The sequence below is a fragment of the Astyanax mexicanus genome, chromosome 1 (assembly GCF_023375975.1).
Source record: "Astyanax mexicanus isolate ESR-SI-001 chromosome 1, AstMex3_surface, whole genome shotgun sequence".
Classification (NCBI taxonomy): domain Eukaryota; kingdom Metazoa; phylum Chordata; class Actinopteri; order Characiformes; family Acestrorhamphidae; genus Astyanax; species Astyanax mexicanus.
The window spans coordinates 85,976,240-85,998,253 of NC_064408.1; the positions used below are offsets into that span (position 1 = coordinate 85,976,240).

General features: G+C 37.4%; 1 protein-coding gene across 1 annotated transcript in view; it reads right to left on the reverse strand.

Moving 5' to 3' along the window:
* Positions 1 to 20,141, reverse strand: part of ppp2r5a (protein phosphatase 2, regulatory subunit B', alpha isoform) — a 45,701-nt gene extending 25,560 nt beyond the window's left edge. Inside the window, exon 1 of the mRNA XM_022684341.2 lies at positions 19,294 to 20,141. Coding sequence (XP_022540062.2) covers positions 19,294 to 19,453 — 160 coding nt within the window. The 5' untranslated portion in view covers positions 19,454 to 20,141. The remainder of the gene's footprint in view (positions 1 to 19,293) is intronic.
* Between the last annotated feature and the right edge of the window lie 1,873 nt (positions 20,142 to 22,014).

Here is a 22,014-nt window from a genome sequence, read left to right on the forward strand (position 1 = left end):
AAATAATTCATAACACACTGATTTTTATACTGAAACTTGTGCTCATTTCCTCAACACAGAATAATATATCATAATATCAAATGTTTCAGTACTGCAAACAATTTTTAACGCTTTTAAACTTCAATTATAAAATATAAACGTATTTAATGAACGCTGTTCAGGTGATGGCCCATCTAAGAAGAAGGCACTGTGGCACAGAAATGTTTAATGAAAAGACAACCATGCTATTGTTTTCCATACTAGGGTTAAACAAACAGATGGAATGTGCCCTACACCTTTAACCCATCCATTCAGTCAAAAAACACGTGGACACGCAAACGCACATGCACAGACATACAGTGAGCACATGTGCCCGGAGCGGTGGTCAGCCAATGGTGGACCGACTGATGGTTAAAGCATTAATGAGTCACCATACACTGCAGCACCTCCAGCTGCAAAGGAGGCTGCTTGGACACAGACAAGTCAGAGCAACTATGCTGTCCCCTGTCCTCACTGGAAATCACTCTAGACAGGACACACAAGCATTAGAACTAGACCTCAGAGCATACAACGTCCTCCATAAGGTTTAGGACAAACACACATTTTTCCTTGACATGCCACTCTAATCTAAAACAATTACATGATAGTGTGGAATGTGAATATAATTCACATATGATTGGTTTGATTTGTAAACATTTATACAATTATTTACAAGTTATAATTACAACAACTTTTTTCAGGGTACCAGACTATTAAAAATTCAGTGGCTCGCTCTTGTTTTATCTTTTTTGAAACATGAAATCCTACAATTTTGACAGTGACAGGTTTGACCACATACATCTCAAACATTAACTAAGGCTGAATTATTAAGAAATTAATTTTCATAATATTTCTGTGCACAGAGAGGAAAACACACTATGAGCATGTTAACACTGTATGGGTGAGAGTACCTCATAAATAGAGACCTTCACACATAAGAATGAAGAAAACACGAATCCCATAGTAGTGTACTACACAAGCCTAAAGTCTAAATTCAAATGGAGCATCATACATTTCAAAAGAATGTTTACTGACAAAAAGGGAAAAGTGTATCTAAACAGACTTCATCTATATAAGATGACAGAACATGCAAAACATGGTCCAGATATATAGTTAGGCAAACCAAGGCTATATTAAGGTCAGAATTAAGTGTAGTGTAGCGTGCAGCTGCAGCATCTCCACAAAATCCAACACAATCAATACTTTTAGTCTGAGTTCTGATATACAGACGCTTCATCAATGACCTATACCAATCAGGGGGATGGAAAAAAAAGCTGTTATTTAATACTGAAAAACCTGCCATGACCTCAGCTACAAACATTCACAAGAGCAGTTGACTTACAGTATAAAAATATTAGTTTTTTTTGTGCGTGTTTTAATATTTGGCCAATTTACTTTGTAAAGAATCATTTACTTTTTTTTTCTTTGCGGTTTGTTTGATTTACTGCCCCTTAAACTCTTCTAGTTTCTAGAGTTTGTATGTTTTAGGTAAGGCTAAGGTGAAATGTATGGTTAGCGATGTGCTTAAGGAACAGCATCTCTCCCGGTTTGTGTGCACATGTGTACAACCTGCTCGGTCTCCTCACAGCCTGGTTTCCAATAACAAAACTTCGACACTCCATAAACAGCTGCAGGCCTTCAGCTGAGCACAGCAACCAGAGTAACCAGAGACAACACCGCTAACACAACACAGCCATACAGCTCTGCTAGCGCTAGCATTTACAATACTGCAGCACTGTGGCAGCTAAGGCTCAGAGAACATAAAACAAAACATGAAAAACAGAGGGTTAGGTTAATCATTAATTCGTCACAGTTTAAGTTAACAAAACAAGACAGAATTCTTAAAACTACTGGTCAGGTGTGGACCTAATAATAAGCTAAGTTTACAGACTGTCAGAGATACTAGAGATTAGCTAGCTTGCTAACATTTGGTTTGGTTTATTTGTTTTTTTTTTCTTTACTCTGTACTGGTTGGGTTAAAATTATTTAAAAAGTATTTCTAGCCAAAAGAAATGCACAAATGGAAACAGGTCTATAACAGCTTTGGGCCTCTTTAATTAAGCTTACCGTAAAACCATGTAAAATGATTTATTTTTATTATTTGTTCTTTTAAGTAGTTCATATTGAGAGAGAAAGAAAAAACATTTCAGGAGATAAAAAAGGCTCTTAACTTTCAATGGGGGTCAATGTAAAAAGAGGTTATTTCAGGTAATTTTGGAGAATTTCTGTTGAACTATTTATCAATAAATTGAGACACAATCTGAACACACAAATTGTCTCTTAAACTATGTAGTAATCTAATAATTGTCAGAAAGGAGATACTTTTTTGCTCTTCTAGATTAACTTTTGACAATTCTTTTTTATTTACATTTCTATTATTAATATTTTAAATGGGTTCCCCTCTTCTTATTCACTTTGATTTGAGAAGTCTGTCTTGTTATTTTTTTAATTGGTTGTTTTATATGTTCGGGTTTGTAATACCTACTTGTTTTACTCTTTTTTGACAACTTGGATTTTATATTGTACTTTGTACTGGAAAGCACATCACCAAAATATTTAAAAGGTGTTCTTCAAGTAGATTTTAAAGTATTTAATGATTAATATTAATAATAATATTTATATTAATATTACAGCTGTAATGGTAGGGCAAGCCACATTGGTCAAATGTCTAATGCATGCAGTACCTAAAAAGATAAGAATTAGTGATTTAATTAAATATATTTATAGGGAATACTTTTATATTGTGCTGTTCAGAGTGACACTCACCATACAAAAGCCTGGAGTGCTCTTTGTTAAAGAGCAAAGAATATAGTTTTTGCACATTATGACAGTCTCCTTTATGGTATTCATTCAAAACTATCTTCAATATGCAATTATTATGAAACCTAATTTAACAGTGCATAAATCCTGTATAAATGCTGTAAAATACACCAATGCTCAATAAACCAGTTGTTTTATTACAGACAATTATTCACAACAAATGAAAATGTAGTTACTTAACAGCAGGATGTGGTTGCCAAGCAACATCACAGGCAAAGAGCATTTCATAGACAGCACAAATGTCAAACTAAGCTGACGTCTGTGGGTCATATTGGTGAACATCTAGTACAAGGGGGTTTGGGGTTCAGCATGGGTGTTTAAGACACACCGCTGCCCATTTCTCAGGGTGATGTTAACCGGATATCATCAGTGCTGCTGCACTACATACTGCTTTTTCCACTGGTTGAAAGGACAGAGCCACACACACACACACACACAGCTGAGAGACTCATGCTCACTGCAGTGCTAATAATACACTTTATGTAAGGGAGCTGGAAGTCTGGGTGAAGGAGGCCAGAATACTGACAGATTATATACAGACACTATATTATATAAATAGAGCACTATATTTGTGAGGTCCTCCTCTCACTCCCGCATTGCTTCAGCTGAGTAATGCTCTGCCTACACTCAAAACATAAACCTCACCTTAAAGTAACACTGCGTTTCAGAAAATAAACTTGATGAATACGACTGATCACTTAGCCAGGATGCAGTCAATTAGCCACAATATGGTCAATTGTTACCTGTGCTTTTTTCATTTTACAACAAGAGAAAACTAAACGGTCACATAGGTCTATCGGGATAACTTTTTAATTGGTGTTTGGATGATATACAGCAGCAGAAATAATTGCCATAAGACAACACTGTCATTTTAAGACTATTTTATCCGACTGACTTTACATTTTTAAGTGTCTCAAAGTCCACAATAATTAAATGTTTTAGTAAAATGAGTATAAAATAAGAGTAAAATAAGTATAAAGGGACACAAATGAAAGGGAAAACAACTGAAATGGGTTATTTGAATTTGTTATTTAATTTTGGATAAGCTGGCGCTTCTCAGAATAAAGAAAAACAGTACATATTGTTCAGCACCTCCAGGAATTCCTTCAAGAAGCAGAAAAAACTATTCCAGGTGACATATAGATGACTTAGTCTACACATTTTTATGCAGAACTGAACAGGTAATCGGAACCACTTTTACCTCCACTCAAAACAACCAAAGACCTCAAATTTAAAGCTTTATTTTTTACCAAATTGCAACTTTACAGTAAGAAGGCTTAACTATGCTAACAAACAAGGGGTGTGGGCACTTTTACACCTCATCATCATGTCATCCTTAGAGCATGACAAAGGGATAAATACAGGAACCCACACACAGCAACCAGAGCACCTACAGAACATGTGCTACAAAGCAGAAACACTTCCGTGAATGAAGAGGCCTTGAACATGAAAGACCGCTCAGACGCTTTGATATTATGAAACAAGTTAATTCATTCTCTAATATCCGAGCCCACTCACACCCCTCCACACACCCCTCCACACACACACACGTCTAATACTGATCATTTTCACAATAAATTCTACTCCTGATATCAATACAGCTGTGTGTATTCAAAACCTAATTATTTACAACACATATTTATGAAGATAACTACTGAAAGTTATTTTAACTGTTTAGGTATCAAAGTATAAGGAATTTCATTTACAGACTGTAAATGAAATAATCAGGGAATTCCCACACACCTTAGAAACCATTCTATAGCAATAACCTGAAATACTGTCTGAATTGATACAAAGGTAAATCACATGCATCAACAGCATACTTCTTATGGCTTGTGTTGAAATGTATATTTAGTCAGAACGTTAGCATCTTATTTTGTGTTCATGTTCTTCTAATCAGGCAGCTTTTGTTAAAAAATGAGCTTTTTCTCAATCTTACAACAAGCCCAAAGGTGAGGGCTGTAAACTCTCTTGATTTGTAAAACACCCCACAGGTCTGTAGATAACACAAAACCAGATCTTGATTTTTTTTTTTAAAAGACACACAGGACATGAAACCACAATATGCCTACCAAAAAAGGATGGATCAATTTCCAACTTAGAGCATTACAGAATCCAATTGCATGATTTGTCTTTTAAGTGCTCTTTGGAAAGTCAAAACTCCCAAATTTACCTACAAGAGACAGCTTAAATAAAGTTGATAAACTGACACCGTACAAAACTCCCCACTGTATGCAAAACCTGAGTAAATTCAAACAGTTGTATTTAAAGATGAAGTAACACTCTGCTGTTCAGAAACACAACACAAAATGAACCACTATCTGACATTGTGATTGAGAGTTTAATTTATTACAGACTATAAAATGACTAAATATTGTCTTAAAATGAATAGAAAATACTTATTTTCTATGTAAAGCCATTTTAAAGTTTTAAAAGTTATTCACTCACCCGTATTTACACATCAACTGAAAATAGGGTGCAAAAATGTTTGCATAAAATGGGCCCAATTGTAAGTACAACTTAGGTTTAATTTGCTAGGGGTGAGACAAAATACCGATATTGCAATATATCATATCGATTCGATCATACTATATGAGATATAGAGAGTATAAGTGAGATATATATATATATATATATATAAAATATTGTATTGTAAGGTACCCTGTGATTCCCAACCCTAGTTTACAGTGTGTTATAAAGTGTCACAAAACGCATAAGCCAGTCTATTACAAATTAATAAACAACTCCACACATACAGTTAGCCCCATGCTACTTAATGGATGAGGTGACAGCCTCCATTACTAGTTAGCTACATTAGCCTCGTAGCTCAAAAAAAAAACAAAAAAAAAAACTTTAGACAACAGAATTGCTTTGACTGATTGATATTTGGGACAGAGAGACATTTGGGACTGCAAGTCATATATACACTGCTCAAAAAAATAAAGGGAACACTCAAATAACACAATAAAACTCCAAGTAAATCAAACTTCTGTGAAATTAAATTGTCCACTTAGGAAGCAACACTGATTGACAATCAATTTCACCTGCTGTTGTGCAAATGGAATAGACAACAGGTGGAAATTATTGGCAATTAGCAAGACACACTCAATAAAGGAGTGGTTCTGCAGGTGGGGACCACAGACCACTTCTCAGAACCTATGCTGTCTGGCTGATGTTTTGGTCAGTTTTGAATGTTGGTGGTGCTTTCACACTCGTGGTAGCATGAGACGGACTCTACAACCCACACAAGTGGCTCAGGTAGTGCAGCTCATCCAGGATGGCACATCAATGCGAGCTGTGGCAAGAAGGTTTGCTGTGTCTGTCAGCGTAGTGTCTAGAGGCTGGAGACGCTACAGTACACCAGGAGACGTGGAGGAGGCCGTAGGAGGGCAACAACCCAGCAGCAGGACCGCTACCTCCGCCTTTGTGCAAGAAGGAACAGGAGGAGCACTGCCAGAGCCCTGCAAAATGACCTCCAGCAGGCCACAAATGTGCATGTGTCTGCACAAACGGTTAGAAACCGACTCCATGAGGATGGTATGAGGGCCCGACGTCCACAGATGGGGGTTGTGCTCACAGCCCAACACCGTACAGGACGCTTGGCATTTGTCAGAGAACACCAGGATTGGCAAATTCGCCACTGGCGCCTTGTGCTCCTCACAGATGAAAGCAGGTTCACACTGAGCACATGACAGACATGACAGAGTCTGGAGACGCCGTGGAGAGCGGTCTGCTGCCTGCAACATCCTTCAGCATGACCGGTTTGGCAGTGGGTCAGTAATGGTGTGGGGTGGCATTTCTTTGGAGGGCCGCACAGTCCTCCATGTGCTCACCAGAGGTAGCCTGACTGCCATTAGGTACCGAGATGAGATCCTCAGACCCCCTGTGAGACCATATGCTGGTGCGGTTGGCCCTGGGTTCCTCCTAATGCAGGACAATGCTAGACCTCATGTGGCTGGAGTGTGTCAGCAGTTCCTGCAAGATGAAGGCATTGAAGCTATGGACTGGCCCGCCCGTTCCCCAGACCTGAATCCGATTGAGCACATCTGGGACATCATGTCTCGCTCCATCCACCAACGTCACGTTGCACCACAGACTGTCCAGGAGTTGGTGGATGCTTTAGTCCAGGTCTGGGAGGAGATCCCTCAGGAGACCATCTGCCACCTCATCAGGAGCATGCCCAGGCGTTGTAGGGGGGTCATACAGGCACGTGGAGGCCACACACAATACTGAGCCTCATTTTGACTTGTTTTAAGGACATTACATTAAAGTTGGATCAGCCTGTAGTGTGTTTTTTCACTTTAATTTTGTGTGTGGCTCCAAATCCAGGCCTCCATTGGTTAATAAATTTGATTTCCATTGATGATTTTTGTGTGATTTTGTTGTCAGCACATTCAACTTTGTACAGAACAAAGTATTCAATGAGAATATTTCATTCATTTAGATCTAGGATGTGTTATTTGAGTGTTCCCTTTATTTTTTTGAGCAGTGTATATATATTTTTGCCAAACTGTCTCTTTAAGTTAATAAACACATGCACACTTTTCTGAGCTTACACACAGACACACATTCTTGTGCACACTTCTGCACTCCCACGGGCCTGCTGAAGACTAGTCACATGCAGCAGCCTGTCAGTCACCCGGGCCAGAGTTGCCATTAGCGCCCCGGGCTTCTGGTTGCCCTGGCAACGTGGCCCGTCTCCCGGTGAGTCATGATGTTGGCATCTCTAGCACATCGGAGGAAATTTTCACGCTACAGGAGGAATCATCTGCTGCGTACCAACACACACACTGTACCACTGGAGTCCACAATAATGATGGAGACAAACACATGGAGAGACATTAGAGCCTGACACTAGAAAAGCCTCCCAAACACTGTTTACTAACACCGAAACAGCAGGGTGCCCTCGCTGAGTACTACAAGAACTCTGAAGGCAGCCCCAGCTGGGCTTTTACAGCCAGCAGGGGTTTAAACATGCGCCACTCTGAAGGCGGTGAATCAAAAGCCTCTATTTCTATATGTTACTATGAATAATCAATCTTTTGTAACATTCTGCAAAATGTGTGATGATGAAAAGCAAAACACAGCACTCCCTTGATCCCCCACTGTGTGGTTAGGTACATTTTGGAGTAGTCCATTTTTTAAGAGTTAGGATGAGAAGGAAATATTGATCATTTATATAGTTCATAAATTGTAACAATACTGTACATTTACTTCAGTTGGCAAGCTATAGTTGTTAGCTGCCCTATGACAAGGATCTCAAGGCTCCACTTCTGTAGTGTACCTCTTGGTGAGAGAACATTGAAGGCTAGACATCTACAATGCAGTAGAAAAACTTAAATTGACGTACATTGAGAGGAGTTAGATGTAGTTTTTCTTGTTGCTAGATGTATTTATCAAATAATAAAAAACAAAATAAAATAAAAATAAATTATGCACTGATGATGCAATGATCCAGTGTACACCTTTAATCAAAGTCTGTCAACTGGGCTAAATGTCTTCCAAGTGAATCACAGATGCATATTTAGTAGTCACTAAAAGGTACGCTACCCAAAAGTAGCCTCTGAGACTCTTTATAAGGAAGCAGGGTTTAAAGTTTAGCAGGAGTTTTTTTTTTATATAAACATTTATTTCTTTCTTATTTTTTCACATTTTTCTCCCCAATTTAGCTGAGACCAATTCAGCTGCAAGTCAGCTGTATATCCCCCACCACTAGTGATGCCACAGCACCAGAAAGGTGAGGAACAGCACGTCTCCTCCGATACGTGTGAAGTCAGCCACCACCTCTTTTTAAGCTGCTGCTGATGCAGCATTGCCAAGTATCCAGCGTGCTCGGAGGAAAGTGCAGCGACTTGGTTCCAGTACATCAGCTCATAGATGCCTCGTGCTGAGTGACATCACTCTTTGGAGTGATGAGGGGAAAGAGCACCATCTACCCACTCAGAGAGAGCAACGCCAATTGTGCTCTCTCGGGGCTCCGGCAAATGATGACAAGCTGCATGTCTGGGATTTGAACCAGTGATCTCCCAAAGTTATCCTATGAGTGTGCAAATTTCTAGGTTCACTCAGAACATTATAAGGATCTGCCGAGTGGATGAGCTTAAACAAAGCTCACACATGCCTTTAACCTCATGCACTGGTGAAACTGTGTCACATGTGAGTCCTAACTACTCCAAGAAATTTGAATTAAAGAAAAATGGGTGAGAAAATACTAAGCAATTAGGAATAGAATAAGAATAATAATGAAAACTAGTAAAAACCTTATGCTCAGTCAGTAATTCTGTGGAATCTGTGATTTTAAAAGCAGGTTGCTCAGTGAGTGAAAGGTTTTTTTAGTTTCCTTTACTCACCCCTCAGCCTGGCTGTGAATCACTCACTCACAGCCAGGCCTTACAAACATTGTGTTCTTTAAACACAGACCTCTGAAGTTATTTAATGATTGACAGAAATAACTGGACAGCTGGCGAAACAAACCAAAGTCCACAATTCTACAGCATGGCTGGGCTGGTCTTAAAATGCTATTCTCAACTGCTCTGCTTGTGTTTCTGGCCATACTGTTATTATGCAGTGCACAAAACACTATGCTACTAGTGAAGCTGCAGATTCTTTCAGATGATCTGCTGCTGAAAATGAACAAATATAGGTGACATCCAAACCGGTCTTTGGAAAGCACCAACTAGGGCTGTCTATGAACAATACAGTACATGTCACAATATAGAGGTTACAATTTAGTATACATGATCAATTCTAATACTTTAAACAAGATGACCAACTGCAGTGTTTTAGTGCATCAATATTTTCTTACACCCTCATAATCAACCAATCAATACATTTAACCACCAACTGCAATCTGAGAAGTAGCTACTGACTGGTTTATTGTAATGTTCTACAGGAAGATAGACAGATTTTATAATTTTATGTTATGGTTAAATTTATTATTTTACACAGAGTGGATGAAGGAATGTTAAATGTCCAAACAACTTTGCAAATGGAATGTCCAATCATCCACCAGACCACTGACAACTTTGACAATTTTTACACAGCTAATTTCAATTAAAATTATACATCAAATGTCACTGAAATACCAGTCACTCCCAAAGAAACATATTTTATAGTTCTAATGACATTGAAGGGAAATCCATGGATTTCTCTAAAAGCCTGCATAGTGCAGATGTTGAGATGTAAGCAGTCAATTATAGAGTTATGTTCAGTGTGAATTATACCTTGTAGAGTAATTTACTGACATGGTAAATGACACCATTGAATGACACCGGGGGTCATCATGACTACTCTCATTCATTTTCACAGACAGACATTTTCAATAAAATACATGCCTATGCATATTTATGTCTATTTGTTGTAATAACTTTCTGCGGGGAGCTTTAAGAGGCTTTTCAGTCACTTTTCAGACTTCTGGTTGATGTACGTTTCTGTAATTTCAAACCACTTTGAAGAGCTCTTCAAAGAGCACTTACTCTCTTAACACCTCTAACAAACTAACTACTTCTAACCTCATTGCCTTCTTACCATCATTTACTCCTCTATCCCATTATTTCTCTTTGACCTCCTTTAGGTCCTGTCTAAAGATGTTTTTACCTTTAACTTCTATTACTTTTGTACTTCACTATTGTAGATTGCTTTAGACAAAAGCATCTGCAAAATGTAAAGTAACGTCATGTAATGAACAGCTTTGATCACATCTTACAATTTAATTCTACTAAAATTTATACTGGTTCTATTTTTAACTATAGCATTTAAGCAGAATAATTATTCCATAACAAACCAAACAAATTGTTTATGTTAATTTTACCTTCAGTAATGCATACAATAAAATACACAATGAAATCAATAATGTAATGCAACCATACTAACATTACTGTAAGTACAGTATACATGCTTACAGGTACTGTAGTGTGATTATGTAATCCAGATTGCATGGAGCTAATCCCTTACTCCCCAACAGTGCAAATCAATGTTCTGATGTCCAACACACACCAGCAGCTTGCCTGACTGCTCTGACACACATAGCCGTGTGAGTTATGTAAGACACTTTCCTGAGTGATTGATCTGTCAGCTGTCCACTGCTGTTATGTTCACTCGTCCAGCTGCAGAGCCAGGGGCTTCCCCACACACAGAGAACGTCTGAACCAGAACGTTAAAGGAAGGGTTCAGCATTTTTGTACCTCATCTCCATCTACCGAACACGTAGCAAACTAACAGTAGTAAAAATGCTAACAGAGAAAAGAATAAAATATAGCAAAATAGGATTGCCCTCAGCCGATTTAAAAACGAAATTACACAATCTCAAGTAATCTATATTAATCACATTCATCATCAAAGTATTTTAAACTGTGCAATTCCAATGAATGAATGAATGAAAAAAAATAAAGAAGGAGAGACTTAAAAGCTCCCTGTAATGAATTCATCCATCTCTTAAAACACTAGACCAAATTTATATTATATTTGGATGCACCCTTAATTTCTCTATAAATAATAACAAAAAAAAAACAAATATATAAAATAAGGTCAAACATTCCAGAGGTTATTTTCAGGATATGCTAGGCTACTCAAATATGTTTTAAAGAGTATATACACTCCAAGACATTTTTTACATTAATAGATAAAGTATGTTGCTCGTTAATAATTAAATACACCAGACCGGTTTAAAAAATTTAACAATGATATGCAAATAACAAAATTTAAATATTTGACCATATTTTGATCATTTTGATTTTATTTAGCCATGGGACTTTTATTATGAAGACCAAAATGTCTGATTAACCATCAAGACTAACGGTTAACCGTTGATGCTAACTGAATTTCTGATATGAATAAAATTGCAATTTTTTGTTAACAGAAGGATGGCACTGTGCTGGTTAGATTGGTGGAAACTGTGGTTTGATATGTTATATGAATTATGGTAAGCATTCACTCCATTCTTTATATATAGACCCCAGAACACAGGAATGCAGCAAGCAGCTCCATGCTAGCTAACAGCCAAATTTTTTTATCAGTAAACATACTGTTGCTAAATGTCTCAAATGAACACAAGTGTTGCTACACTGTGTTTAAGTGTATCCCTTATCCCTTATCTTCCTACTTCAGCTTTTAATGTAATGAAGGCAAAGTTAAAACTACTACTGAAATAGGACTAGTACTAAATATTTTTCCTGAGAATACACATCTAGATACAGTGATACTGCCTTACTGTAAACAAGGTAATATTTTACTTTTTTTAATATAAAATTATAGAAAAACTATATTATAATATATTATTATATAATGCTAATAAGCAGTGGAAGCCTATGTACAGCAATTAGCATTCTGCAAGCCTAAATTATCACACAGTATCACTTTAAAGCTGATTAGGCATTCTTTGTGCATCTCCATGCAATGTGTCAAATGGAGTTCGGATTAATGGAAAAGATGCAAACGTCACAACAATTTTTCACTTGCTGCTTGCTGTTCATTGTAGCAAAACCAATTCTCTTTCCAGAAACCAGCAATAATGTCCAGTGTGACCATCAAGTTTCAAAATAAATCACATAAAAAAGCCCACATAAAATGATTAATAATCTTTTTACTGCTTAATCTCTATTTGCACTGTACATAGACTATAATCCTCCTTAATAAAACCTTCATTCCTTCTATTATTATCTGATATATACAGTGTCAGATTAAAACAAACATGCCTTGTTTGTTGAATGATTAGCCTAAATAAACACATTTTCTATTTAAAGCAGTGCATCGTGATTATTTAGTTCTTTATATGGTGTGAAGCTATTAAGGTTCACATCAACCTGAACATAAAGAAAAAAAATCCATTGATCTAATTTTACTAATGCCATTGGTCACAATCATGATCACCCACCACGCTGTCCACTGCGGGTGGTAATACCCATTATAGGATATTTTTATTACACATGTGGCACTTTGGATTGAGTAATGTTAAATGCCTGCACAACTTCGCTCAAACATAATTTACATAGTTTTGCTAAACACACACTAAGCAATGTTCAATTTCTCTCATAAGAGAACACACAACAAATTATCTTAGGGAATGGCTTTGGACCTGTTTGTCACTTTATGATCAATTTATAAACCAAACTATCCCGTGACTTTTGGCATGCCAGCATATTATTTACAATACAAACAGGAAGCAGCTATCTGAAAACACCTCATCTTCTTACTAGGGGTGGGCAATATTATATCGTATACAATATATTGTGACACAGAAATATCATTATATTAAAAATCCATATCGTGATAATAGGGCTGTTCTGTCTTAAAAGTAGTCTATTATTTACTGTGTAGCTTTAGGTGTATTTATTGTATAATTGTTTTAGTTTGCAGTTTACATGCATGCACTAAATATTCTGCAATATTATTTGCTGCATTATATTATTTTACGCTATATTATTTATTTTGCCACATTATGATTATTCTGTTATACTATTTTACTATATTCCTGAAATGAATGAATTATTTTAGTTTTCCTATATCGCCAAGTATATTGTTATCGCAAAAATACCCTGAAATATTGTGATATTATTTAAGAGTCATATCGCCCACCCCTACTTCTTATAGCCTTCTTCGGTTTTCAAGACAATTATTTTGGTGATATGAACCTTATTGTAGGAGTTTATGTTTGCTGATTTTTGGAATCAGATTTAAGAAGTGTAGATTTTGCATCACCTGACCTTTTTAAACAATCTTCAACAACAAGAAAAAGTTTGAGAGCTCAAATAGAGAGCCCAAATATTTTAATGTAACTCCTGTTTTCCCCCCCCCCCACATTAAATCTGCATAACACACAATTTAAAACTCCAGGACTGCTAAAAAAGAAAAAAAAGAAAGACTGTTTCATATGTAACTTTGTGACTTCTAAAAAAAAACGTTACAGTTTAGCTGTAGAGAGCAGACTGTAAACTTTCTTCAAGTTTGTATTTCCACTTGAGATTTGCCATGAACCCTGTCTCACAGTGCATGAAGCATGTGGTCCAAAAATAAACGGAACTGACTGCTCCGAACAAAGAGATGACTGCAGAGTGTCACACCAGCAGTTTAAAGTTCAATATCACTGTTATCATATAATCAACAGATATTTCCCCTATAAATGTTACTACTACTAATCAGAAACCATGTGATTTACTAATATTTTGTTAACTAATCAAGCAATCTTTATTAATAAAATGAGAAATTACCAACAAACCACAAAGAGCAATACAAATCCTATACAAACTACATAAGTATAAATTACTTAAGAGAAATCTTAAAATAGGACTATCATGCTCTTATGGTGTCTAATAGGTTATAAACATTATGCACAAATATCAGACACACTGCAAACTAACTTTTGCCAACTCATCAATACACTTCATTCATTTGATACACTTAAGTGTTCACTTTAAAAAAAGTAATCGCACAAACGAACATTGTTTTTTTACAAATAAGTCTTCCATCATCTACTTTACTTCCACAGTTTTCCTGTTCAGACGTTCAGACTGTAAGTCTTAATATGATTTTTAGCATAACTAGATTGATTGTGATAGCTGAAACATATTTTTTGAGGTAGTTTAAAATGCGCTTACACTCTGATTTGTACTGATGCACCTCAGTCTGGATGCTCAAATCAGATTTCTTTGTAAATTTGCAAGTAACAAAAAAATACACAAACAATGACCTTATCAAATTCAGAGTAACAGAAGTGCGGGGGTCCCAGCAGAATGACAAAAATGAGTTACTGATCCCCGACCTCGTTATCACAGCAACCCATGCAGATATATTTGTGCTATTCAAACATGCCAACCTGATCTGATCACTTAACAGTAATAGAATAACAGTAATAGTCTTAACTGATTTGCACAGGCAAAACCCAAATCTGGAACTGACCGTAGAGATTCAGCACTATTTATTGTTTGAATAATTAATGTAATCAGGACACTCCTGGTCAACAAAATACATCTGTAAGTCACTTGTTTCAATTCTTTTGCTCACAAGGGCTTAAACAGAAGGTGCTATCTTCTAATCTGTGTATCAGATCCAGATGAAATTCACTGAAAATAAAAGCTAAAATATTGATACTTTGTCTTATATTAATTTTCAAAATGTCAAATTCAAATGTTTTCAGTCTACAGCAGAAATAAGGGGCTTGACCTCACTGTTACAATACTTTTGGAAGTCACTGTAAACTTACAACTCTTTAAACCTCATATGGAGAATTCTTAGAGTTCTCAAGACACACCTGTTCAAGAAACAGCTTACTGTTTAATTACTTTTAAACCTGTGAAAGAGAGAGTTAATAACAAAATGTTTTAATTTCATATTTTTTGCGAAAAAAAAATAAACAAAATACATTGCCATGCATAACGACTACAACGGTTTGTTCCCCACTCATTCTTTGTGAATTTAAATGTTTTAGCTCATGTATTTTTTTTCAATTAGTTAAAATACAGGGCAGCTAATCAGAACAAAGCTCATTTACATTTATATTGTATATCAGTCATCAAGGAACCGAAGCAAAACAAATGCTTGAAAATTTGTAGGAAAGTGAAAAAAATGGATGATATAATGCCCTATGTTTTCATTCCACTTTTACACCATTACCCACCCGGAGGGGCTCTCAGATGACCCCCTACTCACCCAAACCCACTTAGAGCCCATACTGCCCTATGGCCTACAGGCATGGAGGCTATTATTGCTAGAAAACTCAACCTCCTACAACCACTAGCTCATACCTCTCTATTATCCAGCACAGCAGACAGTAGCACCAATCAGTCTGAATGTTTAGAAATCATAAGAAAACCCATTTATATCCTCAATTAATTTCCTAAAGCTTAATTTTTCACTGGTACGATTTCAAGTAAACAGTTCCAGTACCTTTAAGGAAACATTTTACACATGTACCATTTCCTGGTTGTCACAGATCACATTAAATCAAGTTCATACAGACACAGGCTACACACTGCACTATGATTCTGGGGACTAGAACTGAGTAAACAGAGTAAACAAACCTGCTCTACTCGAAAGTGTTGAATGACTTTCAAAAAACATTAAGCTTAACCACAAACAATCAAAAATTGCCCCAGGGCAAAGGTGTACAAAAAGTCCAAGCTGTACATTTTCTCCCCATTTACCCCTTTTATTACACAATGCACTTGGCCCTTCTTTTTTGATAAACATGGTAAAACAGACAGAAAAAAACTATATAATTCAATAAAAAAAAAATTATAATAAAATAAAAAAAGATTTGTCAATCCAACATGTCATGACATTAAAAAAAGCACTCTTTGTATTAAAGATTGAGTATAACGAATGATTTTTGGCATATGAACTCTGTCTTTGGCAAATATGTCGAGCAAAATAATAACAGTGCACTATTTTTTCTAACTGGATGCTCATTCTGTGTTGTGACTATTGTGCAAACACAAGTTGCGATGATAATGACAAAATTATATATTTTAAAGCCCTATTGCTTTACTTTTACATAAAACCACTTCAAATTCACTGTTCACAGGCTGACTGGTTTAGGGGAAATGGATGTCTGGGAACACACACACAATACAGACTCATTTATGCTCGACATTAATTATAATTACAGATATGAACAAAGCCTTCTTTCTGTGCTCTGTAACAACTGTGCCTGTATTTGTGCAAATTCATTGTTGAAATCTTACATATATATATGACATATATGATAGGATGAGGCATCATCATATAGGGGTTACAATATTATACGCATAAAAGCTGAATAAATAAAGTTACGTTTGTATCCAGTTAAAACAGTGGGATCTATAAACAGTTCAAGACTGATATCTAGCAGTCAGGATTCTAACACAACACTAAAAAAAAAAAATCACTGATGCCAATCTTTACATGTAAACTATGAATTAATAAACAATACTGTGTTTCTGAGAATCAACAGTATCGCAAAACATAATATTGCAATACTTTGATATATCAATATTTTCTAACACACCTAATGAACAGAGCAGTACTTTAACCCTGAACTTTCCTCTTGTGGATGTATTGCTAAACATAAAAGGCACAAAGGAACATGCGCTTGGTGGTTAACTTCAGAAAGAGAAAGTGTTAATTTTCAAATAGAAAGGGAGAATAAATGAGCCACTAATCTTAACACAGCAAAATACAGTAAATATTCTGATACCAAGACCTGTCAATGTATACCGCTCAACCAGGAAGCATGCCAGTCTATTGCATAAATCAAAATGTAACATCTCAATTGGATACCCGAAAGCAAAAGTGAAAAAGTCTTCCTTTAAAAAAAATGCTGTTAAGCTAGTCGTCATTTGAACAGACTTGAGTTACTTTGAAGATTAAAACCACAAATAAGTCCTGTGAAACAGAACTGGTTGCTTACTTTTATGAATTCAACTTTAACTTCATCTAACACTGGATTTTCCACTAGAACAGTTACAGTGGACAACTTATCACAGACATACATTGCTACGGCAGCTTGTGGTGTAGTGTGCTTGATGGCTGGAGCAGGCTACAATTAGTATTTTATATCATAAACATCTCCTTCACATTCCTTCTAGAAGAGGTTTTTCCATTCTAAAAAACTTGCCCAGTCAGAATCATTCAGTGTTGTTGAATGAAACCAGACGTCTGAGGAGTTTAATGCCTCTAAAAGCATCACAGAGTCATTACACAAAATGGTTATGGTTATGAAAACACTGCCTTATGCCTTAATTGAGGCAGAATACATCAGTATCTCCACTTCACCCGAAGGACAGCACACCAAAAGTTAAAATCTCCAACTCTCCTTCCATTTGAAAAAACAGAGACAACAAAGATGGAATTTGGCCTCCTCCTGAAACCCATCCATGCAGTAAACACACCCTACAGACAAAATAACACACACAGTGATACAGTGAGCACACGTGCACAGAGCAGTGGGCAGCAATTGCTGTGGTGCCCAGGTAGAAGTGAGGGTTAAGGGCCTTGCTCAAGAGACCAACAGTGGAGTCTTCCTGAACCCAGGGATTAAATCAATAACTCAGTACTCTAACCAATCAGCCACTACTGCCCCAAAGCATGTGATGAAAAGTAGCCTGGACTGTGTAAAACATGGCCTGTGACCTCATCTTAGGTGGGTGATCAAATATGGAGGGTGGGTGGAAGAATTTTTTTTTCCAGATATGCCCACTACTTTATCTCCACCAACATCACCATCATCATCACCATCACCATCACCATCACCATCACCATCATCATCATCATTAACTTCCGAAGATACAGTTAGCTTCACTGGTGTTTTGGCTAGTAAATTAAATGGCTTTATATGTGAAGCCTATCGGTCATGCCAGTTCCTAGCTGCTATCAACACACCTGCAAATAATTCAGCTTACAATTAATCTAAATCTTAATTTAAATTAAACCTAAATTGCAATCGTTTTTTTTAAAGAAAGGCAAGTTTCCTATAGCACTTTGTCCGTCATATTAACCTATGAAGAACCTAAGGGACATATACTGAGAGCATCATCACAGGACAGTGTGTGAATGTGTGTTCATTCATCTGACCTTATTCCCAGAATGTAGGTGTGCTGGGTCAGTGCTGGAGATAAAACTAGCTCATTTTAAAAGTATACTGTTTGTTTCTATAACTCGGTTCCAACCATTTAACCATTCAAATGTTAAAAATACACGCAATGGAGTTGCTTATTAGGGTTTGAACTAAGGGTGGGTGATACAGCCTTAAAATAATATTATATTTCGTGGTGTTTTGTGATAATACTTTGTGATAACGATATGAAAAAACATAGAATAAAAAAAAATCAAGAATACACTATTAAAACAAAATAAAAATTACATTTTATTAATACAATATGATATGGCACACCCCAAACTGAGATATTAAAAAAAATACAAGAATTCTGTAACAGAAGTCCAGGATTAAAGTAAAATAAATGATACAGATATGGTCTCTATTAGATATATAATGGGAAATGAGAACAATTGTGTGAAGTGTGAATTTCCCGTTCTTAAAAAAATAGCAAAAAGTAGTACCCTGATGTGATAATGAGGGGTGGGAGATATGGCACAATATTTCAGGCACACCCCTAGTTTGAACTTGGAATGGGTGGAACATGGCCTGTGACCTCACCTTAGGTGAGTGATCAAATATGGCAAAAAGGAAGCAAAACATTTTTTCCAGATTTGCCTACTACTTTATCTCCACCAACATTATCATCATTGTCAATGATGATAAAATGTATTTATAGGCATTGTCCCCACAATAAGAAAAAAAAATACAACAATGGTCTAGGCTCTTATGGACTAAAGATTTGTTTCCCCCAGGAACTACAACATCTAAGCCAATAACCATTGAGTAACATTTATTTCTAAGGGTTTGAGCTCTGATAGTGTTTTATGAGATCTTGAGAGGCAATGATCCATTGGCTATGTGTGCAGTATCTTATCTGATCCCCTTACCTCTGAGCTGGGGCAAGGCTGAAAGTTCTCCAGGGCTGAGGTTTCCTGCCTGTGGCCTGAACTGGGCTGATCCTTGAGCTTTCCTCTGCTTCTGGGCCTTTCTCACGGACTTCCTGGTGAATCCATCCACCTTCTCTGTGGCTGAGATGCCAGAGGACATCTTGACACACAAATACAGACAAATGCACGGACACTCAAGCACTGGCTGAGCTCAGGAGTATGCTGGGGAGAGTAAGTGAGTGTGGAGTGGAGGACAGTCTAGCTTCTCTTCTTCCTAAGAAGTTGAAGTGCAGCAGCCCCTGTTGCTCGTGGAGTTAAAGGCCAATGGGGACAGACTGGAGTGTCCACCAGACTAACAGCAGTGGAGATCATGCAATATTACACAGAGAAACACAGAGATACACAGAAACACAAACACCCAGTTAATATGGCGTCTAGGGCTTTAAGTTGTGGCCATGATGGGCTTCTTCTTCTTCTCCAGGCACATCTACAGGTTGTCAGCGCGCAGGATCAGAGAGTGGAGAAGTGGAGAAGCCTCATATCCGAGTTTTCCCATTTATCTAAAAGCCATAAAGTCTCCCCAGCGTCCTCCTCCTCCTCCAGCACAGCGGCGGCGGCGGGGCACGCATGTCTCTCGCTGCCGCTCCAGATACAAATAGGATTATTCTCCTCTCCAGGCGCTGCTGATGTAACTATCGATCATTCCTTGACTCTGATTCCTCTGATTAGATCCACAGCCCTGTCTAAACCCCGAGAACAGGCGGGGAAAGTCTCTCAGAGCGGGACCGAGGCGCTGTGTGAAGTTTCTGATCCAGCCGCTCCAGCGCTCAATCTGACCTTTATGGTGAGCGTGCAGCTCAGCGTGGAGTGAATGACAGAAACACAAGCCCCGCCCACCGCCCTCCGGCCACAGGCTGAGCGCGGAGACGGACAGCAGTCTCGTCCAATCAGCGCCTAGGATCAACTGCGCCGCGGCCAATCAGATTACCGCTCGATCGAGTTCTTCAAGCTGTCCGCCTGGAGCTAGTCAATTAGGTCTGATTTATGTAAAACCCGCTTCAGTTCAGGGTTTCTGTCTCACTGCCCAAAGCAGTGGTTTCGTTTACACGTACCTGCAATAAATACTCATTATATAGAACATACAGCTCTGGAAAAAAATAAGAGAACCCTACAGTTTCTGAATCTGATTTTATCTGATTTTGCTTTTTACAGGTTTATGTTTGAGTAAAATGAACATAGTCGTTTTATTCTATAAACTACGGGCAAAATTTTTCCCAAATTAAAAAATATATATATATTGTCATTTAGAGCATTTATTTGCAGAAAATGAGAATGGCAGAAATCAATATTTGTGGAATAACCCTGGTTTTTAATCACAGTTTTCATGCATCTTGGCATGTTCTCCTCCACCAGTCTTACACACTGCTTTTGGATAACTTTATGCCACTCCTGGTGCAAAAATTCAAGCAGTTCAGCTTGGTTTGATGGCATGTGATCATCTATCTTCCCCTTGATTATATTCCAGAGGTTTTCAATTTGGTCAAATCAAAGAAACTCATATTTTATAAGTGGTCTCATTTTTTTAAGAACTGTATAATTGGTAGATACAATAATAGTTAAAACACTTTCAATAATATTAATAGCTTTTATAATTGTTATTATTATTTCAGTTTTAGAATCTGTGGACTCATTCAGTTTTTACCAGTCAGGTTGTAAGAAGCAGTAAAGACACTCTGCTGAAGTACAGTGTAATACAGGAGTTTCAGTGAAGTTTGTCTGCCACCGAGGCTGGAGCAGTAGCATTAGCGGCTAAACACGCTAAGTGCTAGCTCTTCTACCGCTCAGAGCTGAGTATTTTATACAACACCACTGTGCCTTTATGTTGCATTATTATCCAGTGCGCCTTATGTATGAAAATAGACATTTACTGATAGTGCCCCATATAATACAGTCCAGCACTGCCTTAACTTGAAGGTCACCACAGCTTCACAGGAATCCTCCTCCACTTCACCAAGACAAGATCATGGAGTTGGTGGCTTTTAGAGACCTTCCACAGATTGTCAGTAGGGTTTAGGTCTAGAGACATGCTTGGCCAGTCCACCTCTTAATCTTCAGCTTTCTCAGCAAAGCAGTTGTGATTTAGGAGATGTGTTTGGGGTCGTTATTGTGTTGGAAACCAGCAATGTGGCCCACTTTCGGAAGGGAGGAGATGCTGTGCTTCATAATGCCACAGTACATGTTAAAATTCAGCTCCCCAGTGCTGGCTGCACTCACATAGCCACTGACCATGATGCTACCACCACCATGCTTTACTGTAGACAAGGGACAGTTTTATTGGTCTCGTCAGTTTACAGGAAATGGCTCCAGTAATCTATGTTCTTAGACTGCTGAACACAACAGAAGGAAATTACACCCAGGAAAGTAAACGTGAAGCTGAATGTTAGTGAAATGAAACAAACAAACAAAAAAAAACAGGTGTAGGTCAGGCGCAAACTAAAACCTGCAGTCTCTTAGCCTGGAAATCACTGAACTAAGAGGTTACATAAAGTACACATTGTGTAATAAAGTGAATTTAGTCCAGTTCTGTAGATACGCACCCACTACTAAAACCATTAATGCATTGATGCATCACTGAGGTCAAACCAACAACCAATATTTTTCCTTTTATGACTCTGAAGTTGATTGCTTCATTTCTTTTTAGCTCCACTCACCTCCTATTGA